The sequence below is a fragment of the Neopelma chrysocephalum genome, unplaced genomic scaffold (assembly GCF_003984885.1).
Source record: "Neopelma chrysocephalum unplaced genomic scaffold, ASM398488v2 Primary Assembly neopelma1_108, whole genome shotgun sequence".
In the NCBI taxonomy this organism is placed as follows: domain Eukaryota; kingdom Metazoa; phylum Chordata; class Aves; order Passeriformes; family Pipridae; genus Neopelma; species Neopelma chrysocephalum.
The window spans coordinates 1252628-1269640 of NW_020897773.1; the positions used below are offsets into that span (position 1 = coordinate 1252628).

At 45.7% G+C, this 17013-nt stretch overlaps 1 protein-coding gene across 1 annotated transcript in view; it reads left to right on the forward strand.

Annotated features, from left to right (window-relative positions):
• The window catches only part of GALNT14 (polypeptide N-acetylgalactosaminyltransferase 14), an 86874-nt gene that overhangs the window by 48069 nt on the left and 21792 nt on the right, over nt 1–17013 (forward strand). Inside the window, exon 3 of the mRNA XM_027696536.1 lies at nt 8557–8655. Coding sequence (XP_027552337.1) covers nt 8557–8655 — 99 coding nt within the window. The remainder of the gene's footprint in view (nt 1–8556; nt 8656–17013) is intronic.

Consider the following 17013-nt stretch of genomic DNA (forward strand, 5'->3'; position numbering starts at 1 on the left):
TCAAAGTCGAGTATTAGTAAATAATGGAACTAATTCTCTGAGGCTCGCTCCTGTTAATAATTAAGGCCATGAGACAGTTTCCTCCATCAAACTCTCATTTGTTTTTTTCAGCTATCCAGTGCCTTAAAGTCCCTACTCCATCAACTGCAGCAAAAGGGCAATCACAGGCCCTGTTTCGGGGCTATTTGCATGGATTTTTGCTATAAGCACTGCAACTCCCTTCATATTTAAAGTGGTTTTGAGCTATCACAGCATGGAGCTGGATTTGTGCTTCTCCGGCTGAGGCTAAGGAGATGTTGTGAGGATGGGGACTTCCTCTGCTTTAATTTGCCATGCAGTGCCAGGAAGCTCTGGTCAGAAAGCATCCTCCCTAAGGAATCTTTATATCCATGGTTCCAGCCCTCTGAAATGTAATTTCAGGCTGTCCTGGCTTCTAAAGAACTTTAATAATGGATTGGTGGCTTTCCAGGAAGGTACAAGGTGCCAGATTTTGCTTTTACTTTCACCAGGTGAAAACCTTTGCCATCAGGTCTGGTATTCCAGTAGAACTGGTTTCAGAAATTTGGCCACAGATTAAAATTCTACTCAAAACAAAGAAGGTTCTTTTTTTTTTTCATTTTGTTTTCTTCTTTTCACTTTTTTTGGCTCCATTTTTCTTTTTGCATCAGTTCTGAGGAAGGAAGGGTGGAGGAGTCAAGAAGTAAGACAGACCCTAAGTCTGTGGGGAGGGCCCTAGAAGTCTGAATTATTCATGAGCTGCTTTGAAAATCAAGACACACGTTCTGGTTTAACTTGTTTTTAAATGCAGCCATGCTATTCTTTCTTTCCTGTTTAATAGATTCTCTTTTTTTCCCCCTCCCCTTTTCCAAAGACAAAAATCCAGCAAATTTTTAATAAATTATAAATGGAAACGTCTCATCAGTTTTGAGGTTCACAGGCAGCAGCATGTCATGTGCACAGAAGGTTATTTTTGCCTTCTCGCATTTCTCCCTTACTTCAAATTTAGCTGTTTGATTAATTTTTTAGATATCTATCTTGCAGGGAAAAGAAAGAAAGAGAACTGAAAGAGGCAGTGAGTTAGAGGAAATACTAATTGTACGGTAGCCAAATATAGCACTGTTTCAAGTTCCAGAAGCTGTGTAGAAAAATGTTCTTCTTGGTCAACCCACAGTTGAGTTCAGCCAATTTGCAGGACCCTGTCCTGGTGGGCAGAGTGCGTGGTGGTCCCCTGCCAGGGCTTGGAGCTGCTCACCTTCAGGCTCCGACCATCACAGCCATGGTAGCACACAGACTTCAGAAGAACCAAGGAGGCTGAAGGGAAGCGGCTGCATCATCTCCTGCCCTCAGGAGGGCTCTCTTCTTTTGTGCATTTTCTGGTATTTTTGTGGTAGCATGTGCTGGGGAGGGGGGAGGTGGAGACTTGGACAGGTTCCTCTGGGAGTCTAATTTACAGCCAGAACTGGTTCACTGCCCTGGCAGTTTTTTCCTGATGGTCTTCCTTACGGTTTTATCCAATTGCATCTAGTTAGAGCCTGCTAAATAACTCCTTGTTAGCTCTGAGGCTAAACACCATTGAATTTTTGTTGCAAATGTGCCTTCCCACTGTTGTTCAAGCCCCTATAGACCCTCGAGTCGTCTGCTAAATCAGGGATTCCTCTCTTTGGATCACCCTGTTTCTCCCAGCCCCAGCAGCCCCTGTTGCATGCCACCCTAGGGATTTTTAAGTCCCTTTTTGGGAATGCAAACCTGAGGCACATGCCAGTCCAGCACAGAGAAATCCTACTGACCTTTCTCAAGGATATTTTTTCACTTTGGCAAGCCAAACCTGAGCTGGCATTCCCTGCAATCACGTGGCGCTGCCAGCTGACATCTGACTCCTCGTCCCTTCTTCTTTCCTTTTGGCACAACTGTTTTCCGGATTATTCTGCCTTCCAGCTGTTTTTTTCAGCCTCTGCCTCTCTTTGCTTCAGGTCTTTTGGTGTTTCAGTAGCACCAACCCACCCACAGTCATGGCCAGCCTTAGGTGGCCCTGCAGGGCCAGGGTAGACACAAGAAAGTCTGTAGTTGGTTGCAATTCCTGCAGCCACTGCCTTTCCTATGGTGCTACAAAGGTCACATATGTGCTCTGAGCAGCAACATTTATGCTCAAACTGTGTTGTGTCCTGGTGGGGTGATCAACATCAAAGCTCCTGGCATTACGGTTGGAACCCCAGAGCTTTCTCAGAAGATCTTTGTCCCAGACCCAACTCCAAGTGCAGGATGTGCCAGTAGCTGGTTCACTGCTGGCAGCTGTCCCCTGGCAAAGCCCTGGGTGCTGTGGTGCTGGAGATGTGCAGCGAGGCAGACCATGGTCAGGCCTCTGTTTGGCAGCCTCATACTGACTGAGGAGGGGCAAAGCATATCCACAGAAGGAGGAGGGCATGTCTTGGGAAGACAAAGTAGGTTTTTGTTAAAGCTGAGTGAAAAAGTATTTTGAGGCAGCATGCAGGAAGGATGCTTGGGGAGAGCCAAGAAGAACCAAGGGTGTTGATGGAGGTGAATACCATGAAGAAGATCACTGACCCCTCTGTGTGCTCTGGTCATGCAAATACTGAATTGTCATATCCCATTTATACTGTTGTATGAGACTGATGCATTGACTGTAACATGAACAGCGCACCTTGGATTTTCCATCTCTGGAGGTCATCAGGTAATGATTTTTTGAAAGGTGCTCTGCAGTGAGACACAAGTCCCTGGGCTTAATGCATGGATAACTGAGAAATGCAGAAATAACTGGGAAAAATGCCAGAGACTGTGTCACCCAGAGGTCAAGTGAGGTGTCCAGCAGTTAGCTCTATGAACTTATTAGCTTCCATACGAGTTGGCACATGCATTGCTATATAGTTTTATATCACACCGTGTTCAGGGTCCCTATTTTTAGAGTATTTACATGGAAAAAATAGATCAGTTAATAGGAAGAAATTCTTTACTGTGAGAGTGGTGAGGCACTGCCACAGGTTGGCCAGAGACGTTGTGGATGCCCCATCTCTGTAAGTGTTCAAGTGTTGGATGGGGCTTAGAGCAACCTGGTCTAGTGCAAGGTGTCCCTGCCCATGGCAGGGAGTTGGAACTAGATGATCTTTAAGGTACCTTCCAACCCAAAACATTCTATGGTTTTATGATTCTGTGAATTTTGTTTCAGCTGAAAGACAGGGTTTACGCTCAATGGTTTCCCACTGGCTGGGGCTATGCCACCCTGAGAGGTATAACCAAAGTGCCTGCATGTCCTGCCATCCCTACAGGTGTGCAGAACCTGGGTGTGTTTGCTACTGGCCAAGGCAGGGCAGCTGGGGCTCTAATCCTTTCCTTCCCACTGGCGACTGTTTACTTGGCTATGGTGGGTGGTTTCCTTGCTCCCTGGGGCAGTAATTTTCATTTGCCTTTGAGGGAGAAATTTTTCACACCTGTTGGTTGTCAAGACTTGTTTCACTTTCCTCTGGGGTCATGGTGGAAGGAATTGGTGTGACTACACCAAGGATGCATGACTGTAGTAGTTAAGTGAAGGAGTTCAAACCAGAGAAGGCTGAGCTGTTTTTTGTGATAAGAAAGAAAAATTATTAAAGAAAGCTCTCCTCATATTTCTTTCCTGAACTGCCATCCATTTCCAGTAGTGGATTGGCTCCTGTCTCTTTGGTAAGGTACAGATTTGTTTTCAGCACCTCTGGTCTTTCTCCTCCACTTTCCCTGCCACTCTGTCTCTCCAGCTGGGTGTGGGGTGACACTGGTGTCCCTGGAAGGCGGTCATTAATTGGCTGGTGTATAGCCTGAGCAAAGCTGTATAGGCTTCTCCCAGGCAGCAATAACTTGGTCCAGGCCAAGGCCAGGCTTGCTCCAGTCCTGACTGGCTGAATCCCCTCAGAGGACCAGGCTGGCAAGAGCCCTCCTTTCAGCATGAGTGTGAGCAAAGAGCTTTGGCACTAGTATGAACTCTTCCTTTGTGATTTGTGTAATTTATTTCACTCTTTCTGTGAGCTAAAAGGATTTTTTATGCTTTTCCCCTTTCTCCGCCAAGTTCTTCTCTGCTTCTGGTGGAGCGTCCGAGTTTAACATGCAGCTCATAGTGGCTGCACTGCTGTGACATGACTCTTGCAAGCGTCTTCACTCAAGAGAGCCATCAAATTTGGAGAGCTAGTCAGGCTTGAGGAACGTCATCTGAAACCCAAAGTAGTTTGTCCATCGAAGGGGGGGGTGAACCCATGATGTTTGTGATGACATGTCCCCTGTCCTCTGGGTCGCTGTGAGTGCACAGTGTGGAGAAAAACCCAAATACCCCTGGTTTAGGTGTGTGGCGATGAGACTGCCCTCCCATGTGTTTCCAAGGAGAAGAGAGGAGCCAGGCAGGAGCTGAAGGGTGATGTAGCTCTGTCTGATGCAGCTGGCTGTTTGAAATAAATATGCAGAGAGTCATTTGGAAGAGGTGAGCTGTGTTGAAGGGAGAGTTTGGACTTCATGAAAAACATTAAAAATTCAAAGCAGAGTTGTTGGCAGGTGATGGCCGTTGAAGTAGAACAGAAGAATGAGCAGAAGCCTGGCAGAGGAGTCTAGGGTAGTGGGATGATGATAATTATTTCTTGATTTCTTGAAGGAAGTTAACAAGGCACAGGAGAGGGTGAATGTAAGAGGTGGGGTTTGAGAGACGTGTCACAGCTCTGTGGGCATGGGATGTCAGGTGTCAAGGAGAAAACACTCTGGATGAGCCTGTGGAGGACCAGAAGGGGTTGCAGAGCAGGGTCCATCTCCATTCATACCGTTAGACTTTACCATTGTGCTGTGTAGCCGTGTTTGCAAGGTGGGCCTTGGTTTGGTGGGGGGCACTATGAATTAAGTTTGTCATTTTAAATGTTAAATGCGTTGATATTCCCTGGGAATGAGCATGTATGTTGCCCCATCAGGAGGATCTCTAGGGATGCAGGGGCAGCTGTGTGCATAGGCCATATATCTGTGATACCACACCGTTCACCAGGAGCACAAGGGTCGAAGAAACTCAAGAAAAATATTTAGTAAGGGACTTGTAGGCCTGTGAGGAATTCTGGAGCGTCTAAAGTTTGGGACTTTATGCAATTCCTGCAATGAGTGCAGGGCTCTGGCTGTCTGCTTCCTGTCCCCACAAACCAGTGCTCCGTAATTTATTCCTGAGCTGTTAGCGGCATATTGGGAACATGGAGATAAGATGTGCTGCTCTGTCCACCCTGAAAGAAGTATAACAAGCAACTATTTCAGGCTGGGATTTTCCAAGGGTGACCCCAAGGTGTTTTCAGCCAGAATACCCTTTTCATAACTTTCTAGTTCTGAAATTATTTCAGTTTTTAATGGGGAAAAAACCTTAAAACAGAAAAGTGAAACTTCCGTAAAATGAAAGTTTGACTTCTGGGTTTGCAGGAGGAAATAAGAGTTGTTTCTCCATCTGGGTACTCTCTCTGGGGTGTTTAGGGCAGGCCAGCCTGGCTTCTGTCTTCTTTCAGTCCCCCAGATGTTAGGAGTTGGTGGAGCAGCCCAAATTGCAGGCACTTCAGCCTGGCAGCATTCCTGCTAGCACTTGCTGTGCTAGGATTGCTCCCCAGTCCTGCTGCAAGGTTTCAAAGCATCAAACTTTAAATTACTTTAGCCAGAGAGTTTCAACACACTGCAAATATAGGCAGTGCAGTTATTACTCTTTTTTTACCTTTTTTTTAACAATTTAAAACAAACCAAACCAAACTTCCATTGGTTTCCTGAAAATGTTTTGGGTGTTGTTTCTGGTTTGGGTTTTTTTGTGTGTTTTTTTTGGTTTTTTTTTCTTGTTTTTTTTCTTTTTTTGTTGGCAATTGGGTGACCTATGAAATACCAAAAGCGGCACAAAACGTTTATCCAGTGACAGCCTGAGGTAGCACAGGCAGCTCTTAGCAGGTTTATTTTCATTATTACAGCAATTTTAGGGCTGCACGCTGCAATTTTCACTTGCAGTGAGGTATTAAATTGAAATTACCCCAGATGTAATTGTCACACAAAATAATTCTGGACATGCTGGATTTAATGCTTTTCCAAGCTGTGGTTTTTATTACCCAAGTAAGTGCCAAAAAAACACTTGTAGTCAACAACTTAAACTGAAATCTGCCTTCTGGGGAGCCAGGATATTTCACTGCAGTTACACTGGGGGAGGAAGGAAAAAAAAAAGGACCAACTGGAGGAAACTTTGGGAGGGCTCCTGAAAGAATTGCCCAGGGGTAAAATATTGGGCAAGGGCAGAGTCAGGGCCACAAAGGAACCACGGAGGAGGGGCGCTGGCAGATGCAGCAGCTCAGCCTAACACTTTTTGGGCTGGTTTCTGGAGAGGCAAGTCCCAGCTGTGGTGTAGTACTGGTCACAGAGACAAAGCGAGGCAGGGGGTGCTGCCAGATCCCTGCCTGCTCCGCAGCAGCAGTGCAGTCATTGGTCCCTTCTTTGGGATGTAATGAGTCTCGTTAAACAGAAGCCAGGGATGGGTTGCAGCACCAGTGACCAAGCTCTGGAGGTGCTCATATGAGACATTTCAGCCTTTCCCAGATGCACGTTGTCTAGTGAGGCCAATCTGGTGCACAGACATCTGGAGTTGTAAAAGCAAGTTGTTGCACACGAGGAGTCTTCATCGGGCTGCTGGAGCGCTCAGCCAGGGTTGCAATATTCCCAGCACTCCCACTGGTGGGTGGTACAGCACGCACACGCTGCTGCTTTATTTATTAGCTCCTTAGCTGTTGTAATAACATAAGTGAAGTATTGATGACTTTATGTTTTCCACCCTCTTTCATTCTTTTCCAGAAATAGCTTCCCTTGTTTGCTCCACAGAACCCTGCTGGAAGTGGGTGGAAGGACACGCATCTGGGAACGGTGTATAAATAGGACAGGGAGAGGCAGTTGCCACAGTCTGTCCCTGGAGCTCCACAAAGCAAGCGAGAGCTGAGCCTGAGCATGGCAAAACAGGAGCTGAACAGCCACTTCTTTCTCATCACATCAGTTTGGGAAGGCTCAGCTGGAGTTGGTTACTGGATAATGCACGGGGCTGCAGTGACCCAGGGGAGCAGCTCAGGGCATGACCCAGTGCTGTTTCATAATTCAGAAACCCTCTGTTTTCAGCATCCCTGAGATGTAATTTTGATGAATGAGGGTGTTGTCACACAGGGCAATGTTACTGAACTTTCTCCTGCATATGGAATAGCTGTGCAACTTTGGCATCCTTTGGGGATGTACCTAGAATTAGAATTGGCTTGATTGTGAGTTTCTGGCTAAAACAATGAGAAAACTGCTTTTGGTCAGGTTGAAGCAGGATTTGGAAAAGGTTTTGAGTGAAACAGAGAAAGCAGTGAGTGATTTAGTGTGATCTTGGAAATATTTTGTCCCACTCAAGAAACCATTTTTTTCTTATCTTTGGAATTGTTTCACCTGTTGCACACTCTTTTTTCCTTTAATTTAGTTCACTTTGTAGATAATTGGAAATGCAATTTAAAATTAAAAGATGGAAAATTTTGTCAAAAATAATATCTCAAGCATTTTGGCTCTTCACACGTGCAACATACCATGTTCAATAGCATAAACCAGCAATATCTGGCTACTTTTGCCTGCTTTCTCCTCTCCATCCCCAGCTTAGTTTTCCCATCTGTTTTTACTTCACCTTGCAGATACTATGCTCCAGAACTTGGTGAGAGCAAACTAATGGCGGTTGCTCAGTCCTTTTATCTGCTTGATATGAGGATAGTAGTGGTAGCACCTGGGCAGTGACACAGCAGCAGGTGATTGGCATGTGGATGTGAAGGGACATAATGGCTGTGATGGAGAGCTCCTCAGGCTGGGCATGGGTTCCTGCTGCTGTTGTGTCATCACAGGGACTGATAGGGACCTGGAAAGAGCATCATAGATGTAAGAGGTGTATCTGGATTTTCTGAGCAAGGAAGATATTGGTGTCGGTCTGTAAAAGCCACAAATGTAATCAGCTAAAGGTCAAAGTAATTACTGAGTCTGTGACATTTCCTCCTGGGAAGGAGGCAGCAGGAGCTGTGGTCGCAGTTGTGGGTTTGGAAGGTTTCAAATCCCAATCTTCCCTGTAGTTCGGTTATACCATTAAGGCAGAATGAATAAGGAAACAATCAATTTAGAAACAGGACTTGGCTTACCTTGCAACCAGCTGGTGGAAATTGCTGCCTTGGGAGCTTGGGAGTGAGGTGGCTTGGAGCTGTGGAGTTGCAAGGGTGCTCCTACCTCTGCTGGTGCCACCAGCTGGGTGGGTGTGAAAGTGCTATCTGGGAAACACTGGTTAGAGGAAAGGGCTGCCCACTGGGCATCCCTTCTCATCCCTTCCTATTAATGACAGTTAAGTTCTTTACTGCTTTAATCCTCAGTGACTTACTTGGCATTTTCGGGGTTCAGACAGAAAAGCTCTTATTTATTTATTTGTAATAGTGGCTGGAGGACCATTTACTGATGGACTCTGCTGCCTATGTAAATTAAGTAAGCTCCCACTTTGAATTCCAGTACCTGAATGACCTTTTCTTCTCTCTCCTTCCCCAGGTGTACGACTTTGCACTATGGCCAGGACCTCCCACCAACAAGTGTCATCATCACCTTCCACAACGAGGCCAGGTCAACCCTGCTAAGGACAATTCGGAGGTAAGAGCTCTGGTGATCTCTTAAAAAATGGTGAGTGAGCTAGAGGTTTTCACGAATAAAGGCAGAATCTGTTTGCACTCACCATAGCAATGGGACCAGCTGCGGTCTCAAATGATGTCCGGGAGAAATTAGAGTGAAAGTTGGTCTTAGAGAAGTAGCTTTTACAGTGGGATGCTCAGGACAGTAAGGAGCTGTGCTCCCTTTGCAGGGTCTAGCAGGGAAACACTTGAGGGAGCATTAGCAGATTAGACAGAGTCTGGGATAAGAGCTTTTGTATCCAGCTGGGTATCAGAGCTCAGCTGTATTTTCTCCCAGTCCTCTAGGGACAGCTATCATTCTACAGATATTTTCTCTGGTAGTGCTGTTTGAGCTTCTCCAGTGACCCATCGAGTGCCAGAAAGGCTTGTTAATTGAGAAGCCCTAATGGCACACACACAGACTAGATTTTCAAAGACGGTTTCTGTGCTCCTCGGGTATACGGTGGAGCGCTCTGGGCATGTGGCCATTCCTTCATTTGTCGGTTTGTTCTTGGCTGTGTTTTGCTGTAGTGAATAGACTAAAGGCTTCATTTTCACTGCAGGTTTTTCAAATCAGTGTTTAATCTCAATATGTGCCTTGAATCTGCAAGTTCTCTTGTGGGAAGAACTGGTGAGGTGTGCCCCACCAGACAGGGGTCTGTCTCCAAGTCTTGGCTGGTGGGTTCCTCTGTAGCAAGCTTGGATGCACTCTGATCTGTGCCAATAGTAAATGTATTGCAGGTACATCTCGTGCCCACATTGTAAAGATTTGTGCCCTGCTGCAAGTCTTGTCTTTTAAACCCTGGCATCCCCAGGGACCCCTTGCTATCATTGGTACTGGTCAGACTGGGGTTGCTGGTTACAGGGAGGCTTCAGTCATTCCCTGTTCACTGTCACATCCTTGCTGAACTTTTCTCTGAAAACAGCATCCTTCCTCAGGTGAGCACACCCAGGGCCACAAATGAGTTTGACAGTCCTGAAATTGAATTCCTTCTTTGCTTTATGGTTTCGTGCCCAATCCCATCTCCTTCTTTCACACTTAATAATCTGTCACTGCTTTCTCTCTCTAGGATGTGTGGATTTTGGGTGATACTGACACTTGGTGCTCTGTGCCATCTCCTTGATCTTGAACCTTCTCTTTTGTCTTTACAGTGCCTTGCATAAATTTGCCATTCTCCAAAACCAATTGTAAGAGAGATGGCAGGTGCAGTCCTCTGGCCCCCACTGAGATATAGGAAGCTTTAAGTGCAGGGATGGACTTTGATCTCATTTCTCCTCTTAACTCAGCACTTGACTGTCCTGCCAGGTACGATCATGAGTAATGTTGTCACATGAAAAATGTTAGATGCATGATAAAGCTCTTATACCTGGATCCCCCATATCTGGCTTCCTTAGAGAACTGTTCATTGCAGTGATGGCAAGGTTGGAAATACAGATAGATTGAATTTTTCCTTCTTCTAGGTTATTGTTTTCTGAAGTTTCTGATTTCCAGCTATAAAATTACTTTCTTCCTTGTTCCTCTTATTTTTTTTACTTGATTAGTTGGCTTTACTGCCTTCCTTACCTGGCTGCGTGTGATTTCCACGACAGTTTTGCCCATGTGCACTGCTCCTTCTTGCTTATGTGCCCTGGCAATTCCAGCACTCCTATTTGTCTGGAGAGTTTTTCCCCAATTCTGGGGCCCCCTCTGAGCCCTATTTCTCTAAGGTTGATCTCCAAACAATGCCAGAGCTCCACGGAGCATTCCACTGAGCTGCACCACAGAGGCAAGCCCAGGCAGTGAGGAACTGAGATGACAGCCTTGAGTCCCACATCTTCTCTGCCTTCCTCTGGGCTGAGATCCTGAGCTGACCCTCCTTTTTCTGGTCCCCATGGCTTGGAGGTGGCCTCTTGGCATCAGGGTTTACTGTTTTCCTCCTGAATGCAGTGCACAGGGACTTGCTTTGATCCAACCAATGCTAGGGATACCAACCCTTGGTGGCAAGTTGTGCTAGTGACATGGCTCCTGTTCTGCTCCTCTCTGGTGGTGATTGGGCACATATTGCCACCTCTCTGCCTCTTTTTGGACCCAGCTGAGAGCTCATCTGCCTCTTTAGCCTCTGTAGGTTAATTTGCTGCGCCTTCTGACTGCTTGGGTTTTTTCCCCTCTTGCTCAGCAAATACTTAGCTTAATTAGGTCTTCCAGATAACTCCATCCCACAGTGGCTGTAACAACATGGATCATTTTCCATGGCCATTCAAAACAAACTCTGTCCTCCTGACAGTGCTTTGTGCCTTTTGGGGCAGTCTGTGGCCAAGTGCTTTGAGTTTAGTGGTGAGTAAATTGGCCACTTGTTCTGCCCTATTCTCCCTAGTACATCTCCATGGTGCACTCTTGGGATAACCCAGGTGGACAGACTGAGAAACAGATCTGGCTGTGGCTGGTAGAAGATTTTGAGTTGCAAATCTGGTTTCCTGAGTTCCAGTATACTGGATTTTCCAGCCTTGTTGCAGAAACAATGTTTTCAGTTAATTGCCATAGCAGGAGCAAGAAACGGGGCAAAGGGACATTGCTTGGCTTGTCCAAAGCCGTGATGCCATAGGGCACGATCCCTGCAAAGGGGGCACCTCCTACAGGACTCCATGTAAACACAGAGGAGTGGCAGAGGGAAATGCTGGTAAAGGCACCATCTATCAGCGGGGGAAATGGCCTCTTGCAGAAGAGACTACGTACATGATGAGCAGGAAGGATTTTGCTATTCCTGTGATTTTCCTGGGTGCTTGAGAGCTTTAATGTTTCCTGAGTGTTGAGGCTGAGCTGTGTGGCAGGCTCAGTTTGTTTCATGTGGATCTTGGTAGGAATGTGAGTGCTCTGACCTGTGAAGCAGAGGCAGCAACACGTGGCCTCCACAGCATCCCTTACGCAAGTCACGTTGTGAGTGTTTGGGACGGTTCGTTTATGAACATTTTGCGCTGTCAGAGCTATTGGGAAAAGCTAGTGGACTGTGTTGAATAATGAATTCATTTAAAAGTTTCATGATCTTTGACCATTTGCCAGCTAGAAGTAAAGCAGGGGGGAAAAAAAAGAGGCCAAATTAATTGAATGTCCAAATCTCTGCAAATGGTGTAGTCAGCATTTATAAATGCATGTGGTGCAACTATGCTTGTGAATACGTACAACTGCCCAGGTAGTAGGGGATGGCTGTCATGAGAAAGGCAAATAGAAAAGGAGAGAAGAGGCCAGAAAGGAGGAGATGGTGAATAGCAAAGCAGCTCTTGAGATTTTTTAGTATTTTTTTTAAACTGTGCAGACGGGAGAAAGTACCGTTGGGTTGTTTCAACCGCTCACTTTTCAAATGACCTTGAACAAGTTCCTTATCCCTCTGTGGTTCAGCTTCATGTATTTCACGCTCCAAGATTCAGTGCCTTAAAGATGGTGAGAGTCTCCAACAGTATGGGACCATGTAAGTAAACCCAACATGGAAAGAAAGCAGCAAGGGAGAAATTAAGCAATACAGAGGCATTTATAATTAAAAAAGAAAAATAAACCAAGCAATTTCTTCTTTTCTGTCTTTCCATCCTATGCTAGCCTGCATTTAGCAAGGGAATCTTAATCCTGTTGTGTGGGTGACCTGCCGGGCAGAGAGTGAGACAGTCCCGTTTACTCTGCTGAGTGGTTTTTATTTATTTATTCTTCAAACTTGCAGCTGGGGAGCTCAGAGCAGGAATAAGGAAACTTTAATTATTTACCTCTTGCTGACAAGCCAAAATACATCCTTTGGCAAAAGTCCCGATGCGAGTGCTGTGAATACCACATCAAATATTTAGGTCATTAATTAGCAGAGAGAATATCATGCCTTTTATTTTCCAGTGCTTATAAGTAAGATGAGTGATGTCCTGGACAGCCAGCACTTCACACCTTCCTCTCATGCCACTAACTTGTCTGCATCCAGACACATCTGAGACAGGGAGGTGACAAAGCCACGCACCTCCTTGCTTTGGCAGCGTCGGCACCATATAGAGTCTGTGCCATAACTGAAATAAGCCTGATTAGAGAAGCAAAAACAAGCCAGGTGTTGCACAGACACTGTATAATTAGCACTTTGTGCTGACTATTTTTTCATTTTTTTTCCCCTGCTTTTTCCTTAAACCCTGGGCTTTTTTTTTTTTCTTAATTTGCTAATCATCTCTTGTGGTGACTGAGTACACAGCCCTCCATGCGCTTTTACCTTTTGATGTTAACATAAGAGAACCCTTGAATTTCAAAGAGCTTGGTGGGTATTTGAAAGAATAAAATGCAAAAGCCGCAGTGTAATCAAAGCTCATTATGGTTATTCTTGGTGTGATGTCTCTCTTCCCACATAATTAGCCATTTGGGGTTGTTGAAGCAGCTCATTTTGGCGGGCATTTTCTCTCCGCACTCGTGGTCTGATTTTGATAATTGTGACCCTTAACCCTTTGTACACTTTATTATACTCCCAAAGGTGTTTTTTTTTTTCCCCAACAAGTCCCAATATGTTGCCATGGAGAGAATTAATGGGTTCATGAGTTCCCAAGGATCAATGTCCACAGTCATCTCTCTAAAGCCAGTGGTATTCTGGGTGATGACTGAAAATATACTGACTTTCGGTCAGAAGGTCTAAACTCCTCCACGCGAACATTTTCCATGTCTTTTATGTCAGGGTGACACTTGCACTGGTATTTATTTGGAGATGAAGTTGCTAGATCCAATATTTACCTCCAGGTAGGTGGAAAGGGATCCCAAATTGTTGAGGAGTATGGAAGAAGGACCTTAACGATGAAAATTTAGGGTGAAATTCTCCATGGCTACATCTGCATAAGATCTGCTAAATCCATTGAAACAAAGAAAATTTCAGCATTGACTTTACAAGATAATTCAGCACTGAATCTGGTCTTAATGGACTGAGTAAATGTAAGAACTTTCTGGACTAGAGGCATGAGTTTTCATTTCAATGGTAACAGGACTTGTGGCAATTTAAGGGAGAAAATGTTGTGATCTCTGTCTCAACAGAATATAAAAGCTGTTTCATTTGTTAAAATGTGCCCATCAATGCAGTATATACCTACCTATGTTTGATTTCAGGGAAAGAAATCTATAAATAGCAGAGGAACTTCAAAGCACTACAATATTGTCTTCTGATTTTACCCATATAAAAGGGGAAAAAAAGCCGTGCACAGACATAAAGAAAAGAAAGTATTAAAAAAAATCAAAGCTAAGCAGAGGCAAAAGTGATAGAAAAACCAGCTTTGAATTTTTAGAAGTGGTTTTGTAGTCTGTCTGAAAAAAAAATCCCCGTAACGTTGAAAATGTGCAGGATTTGGTGCCTCTGTTTCCCATCCTCCCCAAGGAGTGCTGCAGGAGGGTGTTTATAGTCTTCTGTGTTTCCAACATCGTGTTTATTATCATGTGATTAATAGAGCACAGGCAGAAAATGTGTTGGAGATGTGGATGTGGCTCTGCTGGGAAGCCAGCATGCTTGCTCTTGGCTGAGTAGGGAAGTGGGCTGTGGTTGTGGTGTTGCAGCCTTTGGATCTCTTTGTGTCTGCATCAAGGGGCCTTTAGCTTAGCAGCATTTTTTGGGCTTGCTGGGGTCTGTGCATAGACTTGTAAGGACAATAATGAGCTCAAAGAGTGCTGAAATCAGTGAACATCAGGTCCCTTAGAGCCAACCTTTGGACCATCCTCACCAGGGTGAGGGTGAGTTGTTCACTGGAGTTTTGGAAGTGTCATGTGGTAAGGGAGGCCCACAAGAGATTTGGTGGGAGAGGGCTGTGATGATATAGGATGAGGGGATGCTGTGTCACCCACAGTGGTGTCTGTCATTAACCCCATGGAAGGATGAGGGTTTGTGGAGCCAGAGCAGCCCTTGGAGACGTCCTTCCCTTCTAGGTCAGTATGCTGGCTAAATTTTCCCTCCCCCTCTGGCCAACGCTCTGCATCCCAGAGATGGCCATTGCTGGCATTCAGGGGACATGTTCCATGATCTATGGTGTGGCAAGTCCAGGCATACAGTTGGCAGCAAGTTCCTCAACCTGGGAACAGAAGGAGCAGCAGAGCAGAGACGGGGCTATACATCTTCCCGACCCAGGGCCATGGGAATTTTCATGCTGGATTTTCTTCCGTAAGAGCTGCCTTGGAGGGAATTCCTCCAAAGGCAGTGAGTACCACTTAGAGCCCAGGTCTGAGTCTACACAGCCAAGTGCCACGGTTTTGGTTGAGTTGTTCTGGCTGGTACCAGGAAAAGCAAGAATCGGTCCCTTCGTGTCCGCCTTCCCATAGAGTTAAGCCCTGCACTGCACTTCTGGCAGCTGAATCTGCAGGGGAGACTAGGCGGAGGTGGGATTTGAATGTTCAAGTTGCCCGCTGCCTCCTCCCCTCCCGCTCTCCATGGGTTATTTATTTATTTTGCTAGCTTTTTTACAAGCCTGCTTCTTTCCTGCAGGTTTCACTGAGTTAGGTTTCCAGGCAATCAGCGCTTGTTAAATATTCCACTGAGCGTGATATTGCTCTCCTGTCTCTCTCTACTGACGCTCGGCTGCGGTAATTTGCTGAACTCAGCTCTCGCGTGTGGGGATTTTTAAAAAATAACAAACCTATTAATAATAATAATTAAAAAACACTTGACAGGTGGAAACAGCACATCTAAATTGTTCTGTGTGCCCCAGCGGGAGGAGGGGCGCTCAGGCACTTTTTCCTAGTAACAGGCTCCAGATGTTGGTGAGGCGATGTTGTCTAACTCTGCTTGGTACAAGCCACAGTGTTGTCAGGGTGTCCACAGCTACTGTTGCGTAGGGGACGGCATCTTTTATTCCTCCCCACTCCGACATTAACATGCAAGGCATCTGAAGTGGGGGAAGATAATGGTTTTTGCTAAGATCCTGAAACTGGAAGAGTTTGTGTTTCCAGGGAAAGTCATTCTTGGAAGTGATTTTTGAGGACCTCCACAAGGGAGGTGCCGGGCTTACCCACTCCAGTCTGATATGAAACCCCCTTTTTTCAGGATTTCTGCTGGGGGAAAAAAACCCCAAAACCAACATGCAGGGAGCATCCATTATATATGGAAGAAATTCTTTACTGTGAGGGTGGTGAGGCACAGAGAATTGGTAGATGCCCATTAACTGGACATGTTCAAGACCAGATTGGATGGGGCATCAAGTACTCTGGTCTAGTGGAAGGCATCCCTTCCCATGACAGTGGGGTTGTAACTACATGATCTCTAAGGTCCTTTCCAAACCAAATCATTCTGCAATTCTGTGATTCTGTTTCAGGCATCTGCCTTGGGATATCCTGTACGCCTTCCAAAAAAATCCAGCTCAGTTCTCTGGAGGGTTGTACTTCCAGCACCTGGAGTGGGGGGTGGGGGGTGTACACCAGTGCAGGCAGCAGACTCCCTGGGTGGAGTGGTCTTGTGAGTTCTCATCAAGAAGGTTTCATCAGAGAAATGCAGCCCTTTGGTGAATGTCCTCGGATATCCAGGGGTGAGGCTGTGAGACCCCTTTGCATTTCTGCCAATGTGGCTCCCAAGCACTCATGTCCCCTGGGGTTCCTGTCTTTGTAGACCTCGTGACTGGGGTCTGGGACAGGGATGTGGTTTTTCCAGACTTCTGGGCTTTTTTTTTTTTTGCTGGAGTTTTGGGAGCCTGAGAGACTGGGAAAACCTGTTAATGAGGATCTGCAGGGATCAGGGGCTTTAAGGTTGTTAGCTAGTCAGGTGACTGCCCTCTAATGCCAGTGGGAATTTTGCAGGTCTAAAATTTGGGGGGATTTTAAATCCTGTGTGAAAAAGGAACCACACTCAGGATGAAGACAAAGAAGTTTAAATGCTGGAAAAGCCTGTACAACCTAACTGGCATTATCAAAGCCCAAGCCAAGCACTTAGGAGACTTTTGGGATGTCCTGGGGTTTCTGCTTCAAGAAGTCAGTCTTGACCCTTTGCTGGGGCAGGATTTTAAGCTTGTATAATTCTGCCAAACTCTGCGCTGTGAGAGAAAGCGAAAGAACAGGTCTAGGCTTTTTAATAATAATAATAATACTAAAAAAACCCTTGGTGGCATAATTAAGGGAAGATTGTAGCTTTCAGCCATGTTTCACAGTGTCTGTCCACATGGAGGGAGCTGTGAACCACATCCTCCAGCCTCTCTCTTTCATTAACTAGATGCGCTCCAACCCTGCTCTTATCCTCTCGGCAGCCTCTGAAACACAATCAGCTCATGGATAAAAACAGGAGTTGTCCTGCTGCAGCTGTGAGCTGTGTAAAGATGGGTTTGAGCTGGGTAATTTTCTCTGTGTTGGCCCTGCTGTTGCTGGACACCGTATCATTAGCCCCAGAGGAGGTGTTGG